The 16,745-nt window shown below is 38.8% G+C and overlaps 2 protein-coding genes and 1 long non-coding RNA gene across 4 annotated transcripts; 1 reads left to right on the top strand and 2 right to left on the bottom strand.

Moving 5' to 3' along the window:
• Window positions 1–3,242: 3,242 nt before the first annotated feature.
• LOC115010671 (uncharacterized) lies at window positions 3,243–4,084 on the bottom strand. Its single transcript, XR_003832503.1, has 4 exons — window positions 4,047–4,084; window positions 3,927–3,953; window positions 3,673–3,695; window positions 3,243–3,565 (listed from the first exon to the last, which is right to left on the bottom strand). It is a non-coding gene; the product is annotated as an uncharacterized LOC115010671 (long non-coding RNA).
• Window positions 4,085–5,395: 1,311 nt separating this feature from the next.
• On the bottom strand, window positions 5,396–12,182 carry LOC115010650 (proliferation-associated protein 2G4-like). 2 transcript variants are annotated; one of them, XM_029435331.1, is made up of 13 exons: window positions 12,042–12,182; window positions 9,978–10,107; window positions 9,790–9,895; window positions 9,633–9,702; window positions 9,381–9,473; window positions 9,227–9,290; window positions 9,054–9,132; window positions 8,887–8,965; window positions 8,676–8,809; window positions 8,483–8,577; window positions 6,609–6,736; window positions 6,455–6,508; window positions 5,396–6,367 (listed from the first exon to the last, which is right to left on the bottom strand). In XM_029435331.1, the coding sequence occupies exons 2-13, from the start codon at window positions 10,075–10,077 to the stop codon at window positions 6,308–6,310; spliced, it is 1,062 nt and encodes a 353-aa protein (XP_029291191.1). In that variant the 5' UTR covers window positions 10,078–10,107; window positions 12,042–12,182; the 3' UTR covers window positions 5,396–6,307. The 2 variants fall into 2 exon arrangements, with proteins under 2 accessions (XP_029291191.1, XP_029291192.1); XM_029435332.1 differs by having other exon boundaries at window positions 9,978–10,092; window positions 12,028–12,129.
• On the top strand, window positions 12,165–16,706 carry LOC115010667 (myelin transcription factor 1-like). The gene is made up of 2 exons (XM_029435362.1): window positions 12,165–12,343; window positions 16,391–16,706. Exons 1-2 carry the CDS (start codon window positions 12,198–12,200, stop codon window positions 16,569–16,571), a joined length of 327 nt encoding a protein of 108 aa, XP_029291222.1. The 5' UTR covers window positions 12,165–12,197; the 3' UTR covers window positions 16,572–16,706.
• The last annotated feature ends 39 nt before the right edge of the window (window positions 16,707–16,745 follow it).

The following is a 16,745-nucleotide window of genomic DNA, read 5'->3' on the forward strand; positions in this document are numbered from 1 at the left end:
CAACCCGTTATCTTTTTTACATAACCGGGTGAAACCCTGCTGCATGCGCAAGCGCTCATCTCCACTGCAGCAGCTACTACAATTGAGCATGACAGCGCCAACAGGTTTGTTGACAGAAAGGCGTGGGCTTATAAGCTTTGCTGTTTTATCGATTAGCATACATCATCTTCCCAGGTGATCAGTTTCTACAAGAGAAAATCCAAGCGGCAGAATCTGCGCCAAATGTCACGACGCAATGTTTACGCACCAGCAAAATGCAGGTCATTCTACATTAGCCCAGCCTAGGATTTGTCATTCAGGTGCAATTTGGGTGGTGGTTTTCTACGTTTTTCATTAATAGCTTCATGTATGCTTGGCAACTGAAACAGCAGGCTCCCTGGTTGCCTGGATACAGTCAAGTATAACTGTATTTGCTCAGAGGCTAAAGACTTTAACGATCCTTTATGTAAACAGACACATGAAGACACAGTCATTCAGTCAGTTAAGCGACACTAACTATGTCACATAAACTGTAGGCCTACATATAATTACAATTTTGAGATTTTAAATTTGAAAATGAGATTCAATGAAATTAGCTAACGTGCAATATGGTTTATCTGATTCCCAGCATGTGCAATACAACAATGATATAGGCTGCATACACGCAAATGACCAATGCAAAACATTTTTTTTCTTGTCCCACACTACCACATTTTCTTACAACCATTCTCTCTCTTCAACTCACTTTATAACTACATTTTGACATGTATATTTTGATATTTATACTTATGCTATTTCCTTCTCTTCATTCAGGAGCTGTCTTTCTTGTGCAATTTGTTATTTTACATTCAATACTTCTATATTGTACATGTATAGGCTTTTTATATTGCTGTTTTTGTATCCTAAATGATTTGGCATTATCTCAGAAATGTTATTGTAAAGATGTGGTACCAGCTCGACACAGGATTGTCACATGACCGTTTTGTTGATATAGCAAACCTCCAAACTGGTATTACAATGTTTTGTCTATCTGGTTTGCAACTAAAAATATTGGCGTTTTCCTGCAAGAAAGAAAAAAAGTAGCACCCTCTGTCTGGTCCGCTCATACAACTTAGAAGCCACAGGAGTTTTGTATTTCCAAATCTGTCAGGTGCCTTGTTTACAACTGGAATTTAGACATGTATAATGGCTGTAAACCAGTCATTGTAGATCTTTTTGTACCATCTGTAAAATGTTATTTGTTTGCTAATAAGTCTAATGTTTTCTGCTTTAACATCATGAGTTGTCATACTTCACTGGTCTGTGTGATAGAAACCTTTCACCAAAAATGCCTCCAAGCCCACACAATGCAACTACAACCCACATGTTCACATGTTTAGCAAGGCTGTCAGCAATAATGACCAGCAACATCACTGCATCTCAGTAATGAAACAACATTACTAATGAAAACAGCTGTTTTGTTCTATAGAAGCAGAAGTAGCCGTCACATGGTGATGAGTCTATCTGTGATGTTGAAATGATACACATCAAGTAACATCAGGGTTCAATCTGGGTCTCCAGACAGTCAGCTGTCACTTTGGTGTTTGCCAATAATTATTCACATGGATTTATAGTCAACAATGCAAATGTATTTAGGGCCGCATTAAAAACTGTTTATCGAATAGACAAGAAGTGTTTAAGTACAACGAATAGTACCGATGTTCATAATGGTGATGACTTCATGAAATAGTCATCAATCCTGCAATTCACATTTTCATGCTTAAATATGCTTTTCCATTTCCCAATGTAATGTTTAATAATAAGTGGGACTTTGTGAATTATTTAAGGCAGCCTCTTTAATAAGGGTAATGTGAGTACTATAATGTTGGTTTTCTGGGCATTTATGTATTAAGAAGAGTGTAAACTGCGTCTTCTACTTAACGTTTTCAGAGGCTGCAATTGCAAACTCATCAGATGCTATTTGGAGTGTTTCAAGACTAGGACTTCAGATCATTGTGCCACTATTATTACCTTAACCAAACAGTTAATAGATAATGTAAAGTGTTTGCTGGGCCATGCTGCCTCCAGACAGATTCTGCTTTCACTGATCAGGCCAGAGTTAGCAGTGTTTATTCGGTGCCCTTTAAGTTACATCGTCTATGTATGATCCTACATCATCCACTTTGTTTAGGTCAGTGCTAAGAGACAGGATCTTGGAGTTTTGCCAGGACACACTCACATCATCACCACCTGGGGGATGAAAAAACAAAAGGACTATAAATCAAGTTACAGCTACAGATGATGATACTGTGCATCAGTCATTTCTTATCGGAGTACAATCGAGCTACTCTGAATGACAGGATCAGACACAGAATGCGTCTTCTAAAACAACAGAACACTGCAACTCCATGTTTAGGTGTGCTTTTTCTCCTGTTCAGAAGATATATAGTATTGCATTGTACAGTTTTGTGTCATAATTCTTATTTCTGCTTTGAATATGGGACATTTTTCTTGTGATTCAATTAGGTGTGATGTATTAAATATAGGCTAATACTGACAGCTCACGGAAATGAAGTTGTAAAAGAATAGGGATGCCATCCTCTGATTTCCAGCAAGAGCCTGATTCTAATCACTTTGGCTGAGTACAGGATGAATTAATGGCCACCTTCAAGGGTAAAGACCAGATGTAGACTTGTTTTTCTTGAGTAAGCTCCATAAAAAGGTTATAGTATTTACACACCCACTTAAGTCATAGGATGTGGATGGAATCTGAAATGTTTTAGAAAAATTTGCCCACAATTTATCAGATGCATTACTGCAGCTTAAACTGCCCAGAACTATCAGTTAAAAGTAGCACCACAAAACATTTAATTCTTACCCATCAATGCATTAGTAATATTGTCCAAAAGTGAGTCAAGTGGCTGTTCTGCATTATGCTCACCCATACATTTTGTTGCATACTTTTTTTGAATGGAGACCATTTACTTGTAATGGACTACTTAACACTTAAACTTCTGCTACTGGTTAGTTGCCCTCTGAAGGCGTGTCAGCGCAGTTTGAAGACTGTTCCAATAGGCCTCACAGCACACATGTTGGCTGTCATAATAGGAAAAATCACTGCAATGGTGGCTTGTTAACTACATTTAAACACTTGAGTATTTCCATTTTATGATACTTTAGTTTTAATAAACTACATTTAATATTAGAATACTAAACCGGTCAATGAATAATTTGTAATGCATTAGATTAGACAGTATTTTGATAAAACACACAAGAGCTGCCGATTATTTAGAAACCAAAACCTTTAATCACAGTATAAACAAAAGACAAAAGTTGAGGAATTAAGAACTATGAGTCCAGAATGTCCCCGAGGAGAAGCCCGTCATCCAGCAGGTCTTTAATCAGCTCTCCAGCATCCATCAGCTGCTGCAGCCCAGCGGCCTCAGGTTGATATAGGCTCCACTGACAGACTTGACACCGGGAGGGCCCTGGCCTGGGTCTTCAGCTGCTCACCGACTGGTTGTTGGCAACACGTGCTGTCACAGCCATGGCGGAGAAGACAGCTTACTTGGACCTCTGCCTCATCTTCCTCCTTTTACGCTTCAGCCTGTAATAATGATTAAAAGAGCCAATCAGACTAAAATAATTTTCATCGGAGTGTAAAAAGGTAGAATTGAGACCACTGCATGAAAAACATGCGCCATGCATTCTTACCTGCGCATGCGCTTCTTTCGCCACTGCAAAAAAGAAATTCAACATTACTTTTGTTAAAGTCCAATGCATTTTTTAAAACACAAATGTACTCTCTTTAACTACATAGACATACAAATGACGAACCACGAGTTTAACAGCTGAAAGCTAATGCGCGTGCTGTGCTGGTCCGTCGACATGATCACGCTCGCTAGCTAGCTATTGCTAGCACAATTACGAACAATGATTATTTAATCATACAGATATAAAATACAAACCTTAGCTCTCATGTTGAGACGGGAAGGCTGAAAACAGAAGGGAACATACAAAGGATGAGTTGGATTGATAACAAAACACGCTGATTAACCTGGATTGTGATACCAGCTAAAGACACTTACCCACAGCAAAGGAACAGAGTGCGCGAAGATCGTCAAATTCTAGCGACGACGTATTTATAGGGCTTTCATACGTCACTTTTATTCGACCGTAACCAAACATGGGAAATGTAGTTTAAAAAAAAAAAGCTTATTACATTATATTACAGTTCATTTAGCTGACGCTTTTGTCCAAAGCGACTTACAATAAGTAAGCTTATACAAACAATACTTTGTGATTTATGAAGCTATTGCTTTTAATATCATTGTTTCAGTTCATGTATACAGTAATATGTACTGTGTACATGTCCAGCAGATCTTGCTGGTCCTTGCATTATATACTACAAAATAATTATATAATAATATATAACACGTCATCTGTATTGGACACCATGTCCCCCCTCCCCCGCAGGACACTTTGTCCGCACTGTGCAGCTCATTCAGCGATACGCTGCTTCACACGCGGTGTCTCACGGAGAGATACCGTACGCCCTTTCCACTGTTGTGCAATTATCACTGCCATGTGCAATATTATTTTTTATAAACTACTCAACCACTTTGTACTTATATTAATTCTTATTTTATTTAATTATCGTGTGATCGCCACTTTACTTCATGTTATTTTGCTGTAACAATGTACATTTCCCCGTTGTGGGACTAATAAAGGATTTCTGATTCTGATAATATATTATAACTTAGCCTATATTTAAGTAGAGAATCTCACCTCATAAATGTGATTTGTGATACTGTATTGCTTAATAGATATTGTCTGTAGGGCCCTGTCTACCATTAAGAACAAGTCATGTCCATATCATGTTTATATGCATTTAAAGTATTTTTATGCTCTTTTCCAAGAAATTAAATATGTTAATGCTTCTGAATTACTCAACATTATATTCCTGGCAGAGGTGAAGGCTTTGTCACAGCCTTTAGACATTCATGCTGGAATTTTATTTGTACAGAAAGTAAATGAAGCTATCAATCTGAATATTTATGTTTATAATGACCTCATTTCTAAAATTCAGTCTACAGCCCTGCCTGTGCTTAACAATTATGTTTGGATAACATAAGTTGCCATTTCATTTTTACTGGTTGTTCAACTATTGGCGTTCTCTCTCAAGTTCCTAAGCTTGTAAATTATATATTTTAAGATGTAAATATCACTGTCAAATATAACTAAGCACACCGTCATATTCACCCACCTCATGTACATTAATCATTCCTCATTTATTCCAGCAACCTTTTCACTCTGTACCAGTCTTAGTTTACAGACTTCATTGTGTATATGCATATAGAAGTCAAAAATCATGAAAAATCTTTCATAAATAAGGACAAATCAGCTAAATACACGCAGTTCAAAAACACAACACAAATGATGTCAGGTGGCTTTTTAATGTTTCCAAAAATAGTCTCTGAAACTGGGATTTGTTTTACAAAAGCATCCATATATCTAACAGGTATGGAATTCTTATGTAAACACAGACTGTCAGACTCGATGGTGGCACCAGAAGACTGAATGCTGAACCCTTGGCAAGTTAGACCATCCACAACTGAGAAATGTTTTACTAGTTAAATTACCCAACTAGAAGGTCTTAAATTGTCAGTGTTAGAAATTGGTAGCTGAGTAACCTACAGTAGATTCCTAGAAGTGTACACAATGTACTAGTAGACGGACTAAGCGAGAGAAGTATAAATGCAGAATTTATGCTGAATTCAACAACAATGACTAATGTCAATCAATAATAATAATAATGTCATGCTTCAACTTCAGGGTTCAAAATGGGTGTAATACAATTTTGCCCACGACAAGTTAACACTCATTTCAAAATGCATGGCTTCAGGTTTATGACCTCAAGGAAGTTATCCATATGCAACACAATTACGCTGACACAGAATTGTGCATTCATCATCCGTGGCCGCTCTGTCAAACTCATTTTATTTTCCATATCTTTCACTACAGTTATTGTGGAGAAAGGGACAAAGGCTCAAAGTCAGTCGAATGGTTAAATGTTCCAGTGAGTTATGCCCTTGTACAAAACATCCTCTTTTATAGCAGAATTGTCCACTGTTAAGAGGAGAAGGCTGTCTCAAGGACAATGGGATTTACGTGTGTATGTTTGTGTTATAGGTGGAGTGACAGAATTTAGGAGCAGCATCATCCCAGACTGACATCAGTTAGATTCAGAGGTATTCACAGCGGCTATGCCCGCAAGTGCCTCAGACAGCTGGGACAGAAGGATTCATGACGTCTGTTCTTTGGGTCATCAGATGTCTGTCAGAGAAATTTATTCTGCAGCTTCAGTCTCCATTGCCTGTCCGGTTGCAGTCTCAACAGTCTTTGAAGCCTTAAAAAAAAGAAAATTGAAATTAGAGGAAAATATTTTGAGAATGCATTTTGTTTATTTCAAAAAACCTGCTGCCCTGTAACGCACCTTCTTTTTCTTCTTCTTCTGAGTCTTACGGCTGGCTGAGCTTTGAAGCAAAGTCTTTAAAAAGACAAAAAAAAAAGACAAAAAGGACTTTCATAACCTCACAAAATACATCGACACGTAATGGCTTTGAGAATGCCGCGTTAACACTTCATACCTTCAGCTCTGCGTCCTCCACTTCATGCTCAGACTTGTAGAGTTCTGGCTCAAAGAGACTGTTTGTGATTCGCAGAGGTCCATTGGCCATGAGCAGCACGGTGAATTTGAACTGGGCAACAACTTCACCTGGACAAAGATGAGATTCAAACATTATTAAACGGTCCCACTTGACCTGTTAAACTTCCTCAAGAAAAAAGTATGCAAATGGCATTAAAGTGTATGTTGAAGTACATTGGATTTATTGGTTTGTTTTTGACTGCGATATCAAGAATCATTACATTTCACTAGTACTGATATCAACATTTCTGGTATTGTGACATCTCTAGACTTTAGTGCTGTTGATTAACATGGCATGGTTCAAACTAATTCATAAGGACTTCCCTTAGAATTGCATATTAGAAGAGACATAGGTTGATTCTTATCAACATCGTCAATCAGTTATATTGTATTATTATAATTATAAAAATAGGCACTATAATTTAAGAGATTATTTTGCAGAAGGACAATAATGCTGGAGAAACTTTTTAAATAAATGAAATAATTAGTTAATGAAATGTTATGACATAACAGGTGCCCAAACTGAAAGAAAGCATAAAAATGACTGATATACAATCTAGGAAGTCTAGTCGGAACAATACATGTGAATACAGGTGAGTTTTAATGCTGATCACACACAAACAATTTATAATACTATGAGAGGATTTTACAACTCCAGCAACAATCATTTTATGCAATTCACTTTATAAAGAAAGCCATCAGTAATGTGCACTTGGACATATTTGACAAGCCAATGCAGTTTGGTCCTGGATGACTTTGCAATAACTTAAATTAAAATGAAAAAGGTCACTATTCTTTTGAGAGTGCAGTTGTCGCTCAGTTATTTTCCATGAGACAGGAAGGAAATTGTTTACATGATAAAATAACCTTTTATTTACTCTTTTTATTATTAACGGATATTTTTTATTGCATTACATGTTGCCATATATGTTTAATGGTCACAGGTTTCCATTTTGAGGGCCAGAGGATAGAAACAGAGTAGGAGAGTGGCGTGCTGCTGCAAATGCAATTCTTTTTGTGGAGACTGTGACGGACAATGGATGATAACTCTCATCTCTGAAGTATTTTGGTTTAGTTTTTGTCTTTCTAACAAAAGAGGACCAGGCACCCGAATGGCTATTCCTTTAAAAAAAAAAAAAAATCAGCCGTGACACACCAAGCAGATGTCGTCGGACGTGGTTAATGTCAGACCGTCGTGAGCATCTGTCGGCCTTGTTTTTGTGGCGTTTTTAAAAAAAACACTGATTGGCTTTTTAGCTTATTTAACAGAAACGGACGCGAGCCAAGAGGACACACACCGAGGCTCTTTTTATTTTTCATCTTCATCTCGTCTGATCATTTCAGTGCACGGATATTTTCACAACAACATGGCCATCTGCAATGATACTCAGTGATCAGCGAGAGTGATGTGAAAATGGTCGGCAAACGCTGCTTTGTTTTAATGTGTGCATGTTAACAACGGCTTGTATATTTCACCGTCAGGTCTTCCAGTTTCCCTTTTTTAATGAAGAATACAGACTATTGCCGCCTGCTGTTTGAGAGTAATTTCCTCTCCCGCATGCACAGAACGTATGTGCTAGTTGGCTGTTGTCTTTGTGGTGTGTCCAAAGGCACATTTTTGGCCAAGATTCAGGCAACGTGAGGCGACGCAGCAGTCTGCTCCGCCGCCACTAGTTCAGTGTGACTGGGCCTAAAATCTTCAACGATTCAGAGAAACGTTCAGACCTCACTTCATTTTGTTCACATATAAAAAAACCTTTAAGATTGGTCATGGTCACCAAATCCCATAATTAAACCCCTCATTGTTCCACTCACTCTCTTTCTCATGCAGCACGTTGAATGGCTGCAGCAGCTCGTGTTTGGCACACTCCACCACGCCCAACCTGGCCTTGGCTTCATCCTCAAACGCTCTGAGGACACAAACAAAGAATAATGAGGTGAAACCTGACTTTAATTAGATACAATGAAAAGTATGTGAAATATTTGATGTGGAGATGAGAGATGCTACCTCAGAGTGAAAGGCATTGTATCAAAGCGCCTCTCCATCTCACTGAAGAATGTCCGAGATGTCTTCATCTTTAAGCCGTACACCTTGTTTGGGTCTCGTTTGTACACGGTGGTCCTCTGACCTCCATCCTTTGCCTGAAATGCAAAACATTACATTATAAATACATTTTCAAAATGAAGAGAAACAATCAAATTCATAACAGATTTCTCACCTTTCCCTCTCCAGTGCTGATAAGAACATCCACTGCATATACCTCATGCACCTCAAACTCAGCCTTCTCATGGTCCTTTCTACAAAAAAACAAAGTGACAAGATCAGCCTCAGATTAAAACTCACATTAGGTCAGTGCATTAGGAAGCCCTTGCTGGGTAAACTCACTTTTGCTGGTCTGTTGGGTTTTGGATGATAGTTTTCTCCCCATCGATCACATGTTGTTTGAGCTGATGGGACAGCATGCCTGCACACATTGAAGGAATAAGATGAGTCAAGCATGTCATGTATACCTTTGGAAACAAAGAGCTTGAAGGGGCCAAATGATCACAAACACCAACCTTCAATAGGAGAGCACTTGAATGACTTTGCAATCTTGTTCCAGGCTTCTGTGACCTGTGAGTTCTAATGGAAGAGACATAATGATGCTTATTAGACGAGGCGTCGGCAGAGATGCCGTCGCTCAAATCAGTGGTCATGGTAGGCGAGTTGTACCTGGTTTCCTGGCTTCACAAGACGCAGAGCAGCCTCAGCACAGAGGTGAGCTGCTTTGAGAACGTCCGCCTTGCGTCCGGTCAGTGGGTTGTCCTGAAACGACACCGGAGGAACATTTAAGAGTTACAAGAGGTGACTTAAAGTGTTACAAGCTGTTAATGGTGCGTTTACCTGTAATCAAGTCAATTACATACAAATCATGGATGTTGAAAATAAACTAACAGTGCAGGTATGAATTAAAAGGTGACATACCTTGGTCACTCCAACAACAAAGGTGTGAGCCACATTTGAGATGAAGCCATCAACGTGCACACCAAGATCACTGTGAACAAACAGAACAGCAAAACATAAGCCAAAGATATATTTTATCTAGTACACAGGATGGAAAGGGAAACATTTTGTAGCTTACATTTTGACAATGTCCCCATCCTTCAGTATGACTTCAGGGTCACTCTTCAGAGGAGAGTGATGACATACACAGTTGTTAACTGACACACAAGTAGGAAAAGCGATACCTGCAAGAGAAAGAGTGTGAATGAGGGGAGAGCGCCGAGTCAGACATCGATGGTGACTGATGAAATGCAACAAAAGACGTACCCTTCTTCATGTCTTTTTCTTTCTTGAAAATTTTCCCAGTTTCTGCCATGATGAAGGCATCTCCCTTTTCACAAAGGCTGAGAACGGAGACTCCAGTCATAGCGGCCCCAACCACCTGTCTTCAGAGCCTCTGCAAGACAAGAGATAATATGAGCGATGACAAAGTTAAAATGGGAGGACGGTAACAAAATGCATTTAGTGGGCTGCACCTAATGATTTTTATTATAGTTAGTTTGTTATTTCCGAGTCAGTCGATGAATCATTTGTTCTGTAAAATGTCGGAAAAGTGAAAAATGCACATTTGAATTTTCCATGTCCGAGGTAACATCTTTAAGTTTTTGTCCAATCAAATCAAAAACCATCAATTAATTTTGTATCCATTGATTCGATTATAATGAACTATTATAGTTTGTAAATGTTTGTGATTAAATGAACAGGTGCCAGGCTCCCACCATTGTAGACAGGATGGACAGTTTGGTCAACATTAACATGAAGAAAGACTCTTGCTCACTGTTTAAGGCTCAATTTAATGGCTTGTGAGTGTTTACAGCAAATTACACAGTAAACAACTAATTTGATGTTGACTAAACTGGTGTAACATCAAGTAGAAGATAAATATGTGGCAGATTGTCTGACAGCTGTATATCAGCTTGAAATAGCACGATGCTAGTAGTAAATTAGATGTCTTAACTTCAAATAAGTAGGTCAGTTGTGATAAGCTACAATACAAAATCACAAGGACACAGAGTGTGAAGCTCCTACTGCATGGGATCATCTACACAACCTAGCAGGAGTCCAAAGACGGACTGTGAATGAAAAACGACCAGTCACTAAAATGGACATTGAGCCATATCATTTATTTTGTAGAGTTTGGGATAATTTGATATTCTAGGGCAGCCTGATTCCCTAGCACAACTAATACATTATCTGTGTAACTGATTAACTGTGGCAGTCATTTGAAGGTTATTGGTTTTACTATAGGTGTATTTAAACTTTATGTGGCTGAAAGGTCAGCTGTTCAATCCCCAGACTGGCAGATGGCCAAACATAAAGACTGTGGTTGAACTGGGCAACTGATAGGTGTGAGTGAGTGTAACCTTTGAGTGTGAAGGTGCACTGTTGAACAAAGCATGTCTTCGCAAGCCTTTTAACTGGATTAATGCAAGTTAAAAATTATATATTTGTGTTTAAAATGCCAAAATATTAATATACTGAAAGTAAAAAGGTAGGTGCAAACAGACTTTAGATGCTTTTAGGTTTGTTAGATTTAAACCGCATTTACACTACAACAACAACAACTCCCAATTATTATTTCAATTGCACAATAATGATGCATGCACGTGGCCGTGAAAATATTATATTGCGTAATACATTTGCTTCAACCACCAAATAATAACAGCATGTAACATTTACAATTTATGATGGTGACTTAACATTGATTATATGAATTCGTTTCGTTCTTCAAAGTTCAATAAACAGTTTTCATTTGACGTTATTTAACATAAAGTATCTGGCATTTAACTAACTAATACTTGCATACTTTGCATACTTATGACTTTAAATGACACAATTTAAGACATTCAGATTTTCAGTTACCTAAGTTACATAACAATTGTATTTGTGTCCATTTGAATAAGCTGTCTGTTTACATTCAAATTTAAGATACTCAGTATTTGCAACAATCCCATACAGTCATTCAATTTTATACTTGTCATTGTTATCCGTTACGTTAGCAGTTGCAGCTAGCTAACACTTGCTAGTAAGATAGCTAAGCCACATAGCTGCTTAGCTAGCTCACCAGGCTAACTTGACAGCAACCGTTCGTTAAACAAATATGGGCTACTTTATAGAAAAGCTCGACCTAAATATATAACACACTTTATGTTTCATTCATATTGAACAAAGGCCCGCTTCATAATATGATCTACCACTGGCACTGATGCGGCACATGGCACAGCAGCTGCCTGGGTATGACTAGCTGACACTGCTAGCTAACATTAGACCGATCCTGATACTTATGGACCGTTGAGTCAAAACGGCACGTTAACGCTGCATTTAACTTACGATTGGCAATCTCGGCCCCCATCTTATACTTGGTGACCACCAAGTCATCAGCGATGGTCTGCTCCTGTGTCTCGTCATCTCCAGACATGTTGGCAGTGTGTACGCGAACTCAGAGTAACTTTTTTCCACGGCGGTTGTCAGTCAGTCAGTCACTGGATGGACCACGCTGCTCTCTGCATCGGCCCGCCCGACTCCGTCAGGCAGCCTGCGATCTCTAGATCCCGCCTGCTGCCCAAGACACACTCTGCCGTCAAGCTAGTTCCCTGCATAGCGTGGTGCTTTGAGTGTTACACCCGAAAAAGGTAGGTTGATATTTGAAATCATATCAGCATTTAAAATTAGACCATGAACGAGTATTCATAGCCAACAGGATATTCTGCTGATATACAGCTGTTCGTTTATGCCTTCTGTCTTTATTACATATATTAAAAAAACACAAATAACAAGGCTTGCAAAAACTAACGTGACTGGTAGATTAAATAAAGGGGGCGGTTAGTGGATACATTCTAAAACTCTTGTTTCAGAGAGGCTATTAGGAACAAAATTGAAATAATAGGAATGGGAACGATGCCAACATGAAAGGAAATAAGAGCAGCTTCAAAAATGCATGGCAGACACTTATAAATCCCTTACCCACTGACCTAAGTGATTTAATTCATGAGGAAGTGGCACAATGGACTGGAAAGCTCCAGAGGCCCTTCTGTAAGAATAGAAACGTTACATTTAAATTAATTTATGGAAATATAGATCTAAAACCAACCTATTCATCATAAAGTTCGCATTACTTTGTTGGGACAAAGTACATTAGTGCATCCCTCATCTTTTCAATAGGTATTTCAAATCCTAACTCCTTCACACTATAAATTGTGGTAAACCCATTAGCCAAAAAACTGGATTTGAACGAAAAATGTAAATCTCTCACTTCTCTAATCATCTTTGATTGTCCTCCGACCAAATCCCGCGTGAGTTCGTCGCCGACGCTTTCTCATGCCTCCATCTCATTTTCTGCTGTTTATCCGTCACAGCCTTCCTCTTTATACATCTATGGCAGGGGTCACCAACCTTTTTGAAACTCAGAGCTACTTCAAGGGTACTGAATAATACTTGTTTGATACAAACTTCCTGAATAACATAGTTGCACGGTTCACCTTTAATGATAATATTATCATTATTAATAATAATCATAATAAATATTAATATATTTGAAGAGACTGTCTGATCACATGTTAATGTTAATTATTCCTCACAATGATTATTAACAATGATTTACCATGGTAGGAAACACAGTATATATTTTAACATTATTTATTTATGTTCTCAATCTATTTCAACATTTGAAAGTCAGAGTTATCACATCTCTGATATTTTTGTAAATATCTTTATTGACAGTTTTGTATGAATGAGCACATTTGTAGCATTTTGTTCAAAATCACACCGGTTATATTTTTAAGTATCACTTCTGTAAAAAAATTAGGAAATCATTAACTGTCACATCTTCAAATCATATCCTGTTTGTACAAACACTAACTTTGTAACATCAGAGAGTGGAGATCACATCTGAACCTTTCTTCTCGTCTTAGAAGTCAGTGTTTTCAATAACCATCATTGCACCTTTCAAGACCTTCTCCGTCCGAAAAGGCTTTCTCGTTCTTTATTAAAAATGTGCGGCTCTAAATGAAGCTTCCGTTGCTTTCTGTGACTTGTTGACCGGCCTCGTGAGAAGAGATGCTGCTGCTCAAAGCTGCCTTTAATGAGAGTAATTGTTACTGGTTTTGCATCTACCTGTGACGGATTAGTCAATGTGACGAATAGGCAGCAGAGGAAAAGGGGTGTTGTTGTGTCATAATGTCCCAGTGCTCTCTGTCTCTGCTCTCGGGTGCGGGGACATTGTTGTAAACGTTGAATTATCCTTACGGTGAACTTTAGGAGTAAAAAGAATATTATCGTGCAGGCTGCTGTTACACCAAAATGGGGCAGAGTTGAATCATTGGGTGTTGTGCTTTTGTCAGCTCGTGGTAATAGACATGGTGGTGGTGGGGATTTCTAGGTGTGGAAACTTTATAGGTCGGCAAAACCATATTATTGGTGTCAACAGAATAGTTAATACAAATGCAGCACATAGTATCGTACTCCATGGTGCAATTGGAGGGTTCAAACCTTTTTCAATCAGTCTGTCTATCATACGACCTGAGTGAGGTTGATTATCCTCAGCCAATTCTTTCTCCTGAAGTCTTTCACTACCACAGTCACCAGGCTGTAGTAGTGGCTGTGTGGCCGGTTGGGGTAGGGCTGCTTCAACCTGTTTTCTGATAGAGGAGAGAGTGGAAGACAGTTTGATACAATAGGTTAGCATGTCATGTTCACCGAGAGTAGTGGAGGGAGGGGGTGAGGTTGGAAGTCTCACACCAATGTGAGGAGGGATCGCAAACAGGACTTCAAAGGGTGGAATGTACATTCTCAGGTACATCAGCACAATAGGCAGTGCCTTGGTCCATGGGAGACCTGTCTCCTCACAACATTTGGCCAGTTTGTATATGAGTGTTCCATTCTCTCTCGCTCTCGCTCTCTCTCTCTCTCTCTCTCTCTCTTAACAGCGCCTCCACTTGCTGGATGGTATGCAAAATGTGTCTTTAGGTCAATGCCCACGCATGAGCTTACTTGTGTTATAGCTTTGTTGACAAAATGTGACCCGTTGTCACTTGATACTCTGGCTGGAATGCCCCAACGAGGGAGTATCTCAGTCAGAAGAGCCTTTGCTACCACGCTGGCAGTTTGTTTTGACGTCGGAAATACCTCCACCCACTTGGACCACATGTCCACCATCACAAGGCGATGAGATTTGCCTTCTGATGGGCAGCAGCTTTAGCCGCTGCATCCGCTCTGGGATTCCCCTGAGATACAGGGTCACCGGCTCGTGTGTGTGCTGCACATTTACACACAGAGAGGGCTTTGGGAAGCAGAACTGCGCAATGTTTCTTGAGTCTGTGTAAATATTTACAGAATTATCTGTTGCCAATTTGCAGGCCTCTGTGAGTGCAATAAGCTGCCTGTGCCGAGAGGTGCTGAGAGAGCGGGCCTGCCATAAGTACGGCAGTATCTGCAATGACAGAAAAACCAACACGATTAGATCCTGTGGCGGGGTCTCTAGAAGCAGAGCCGTCCACATACAGAATCAAGTTTAGCAGAGAAATACGCCTCAGGCCGCTCAGCCTGTCGCAATGAGACTGTAAAATAACTGTCATACAACCTTCTCTTTCGTCTACGGCTTGTGTAAATGGTTTGGTAGGGAAGACCTAGGGTGGGCTTCCTCTGGACGGCCACTTTAAGGTCAGAAAAAGCCTGCTCGGCCTCGGGTGTCCATTCCACAGAGCTTGAAGAAGACAAATTCTTTCCATGGATGAGAGCACCTAATGGAGCTTCGAGAAGGGCATAGTTATGTATGAAGGTGCGACAATAAGAACAAGTTCCCATAAATGACTCCCAGAATCCCAGATCAGACGGACACTGCCTGATTTGGAGCACCTGGGGGCAGCGCATCTCACGACCATAAAAGGCCCGGCATCCGCGATGCTGCGGTCTCTCCCTGCCTGAGCCAGGAAACCACGGGTTTTCGGCTCTGTCTTTGGTTTGCATACCTTGCTGCGCAAGTTATGTCATTTGTTTACAAATAAATACCTTATATATTTTGCCATTTGGTGTCCTTATCGTCTGTTTATCCTACCCAATTGTGACCACCGGTTTGTGACACTGTGTATATATATATATATATATATATATATATATATATATATATAGATAGAGAGATAGAGAGGTGTAGATGCGAGATAGAGTATATAGAGGATAGAGTAGGAGAGATAGAGATATATATTATTAGGATATTAGATGATATATGATATATATACTATAGATAGATATATATATATATATGTATATATATATATATATATATATATATATATATGTATATATGTATATATATATATATATATATATATATAGTATATACTATATGTGTATATATATATGTATGTATATTATATATATATATATATTATATATATATATATATAATATATATATATATCTATATATATATATAAATATATATATATATGTATGTATGTATGTATATATATTATATATATATATATATATATATATATATATATATATATCTTGTAAATAAATGCCCACGTTTGTGGTTTGCTTGTTCTCCTGCCTCTGCCTCCTTGCTTATGGTCTGGACCGCTAATGGTCAGCCTAACAAGGACAAATCTTAGATGAGCATATGAAGAATAAGACAGTATATGACAAGATAAAAAAATTACCATTACACCATCCTGTTTTAGTTTGTGCCTGCAGGCAACAGAAGGATGGAGCATCCTTCATGTACAGTTCGTTGAGGGCTGGAGATGTGTCAGCCTGGAGGAGGAGGAAGAGGAGGAGGAGGAGGAGGAGGAGGAGGAAGAGGAAGAGGAAGAGGAAGAAGAAGAAGAAGAAGAAGAAGAAGAAGAAGAATATAGAATATAGAAACTTGATACTGACTGGACAATCTAAATTGTTCACAAATAGCCCAAAAAAAAGAAAATGTCATTTAAAATTTGATGAGCAATGTCAGTAATATGAATTCACTTTCATTTTGGGTTTTCTCCTGGTGCTCAGGTTCTCCCACATTTCATATATATATATATATTTTTAATTATA

The sequence above is a fragment of the Cottoperca gobio genome, chromosome 7, assembly GCF_900634415.1.
Source record: "Cottoperca gobio chromosome 7, fCotGob3.1, whole genome shotgun sequence".
NCBI classification, from domain to species: domain Eukaryota; kingdom Metazoa; phylum Chordata; class Actinopteri; order Perciformes; family Bovichtidae; genus Cottoperca; species Cottoperca gobio.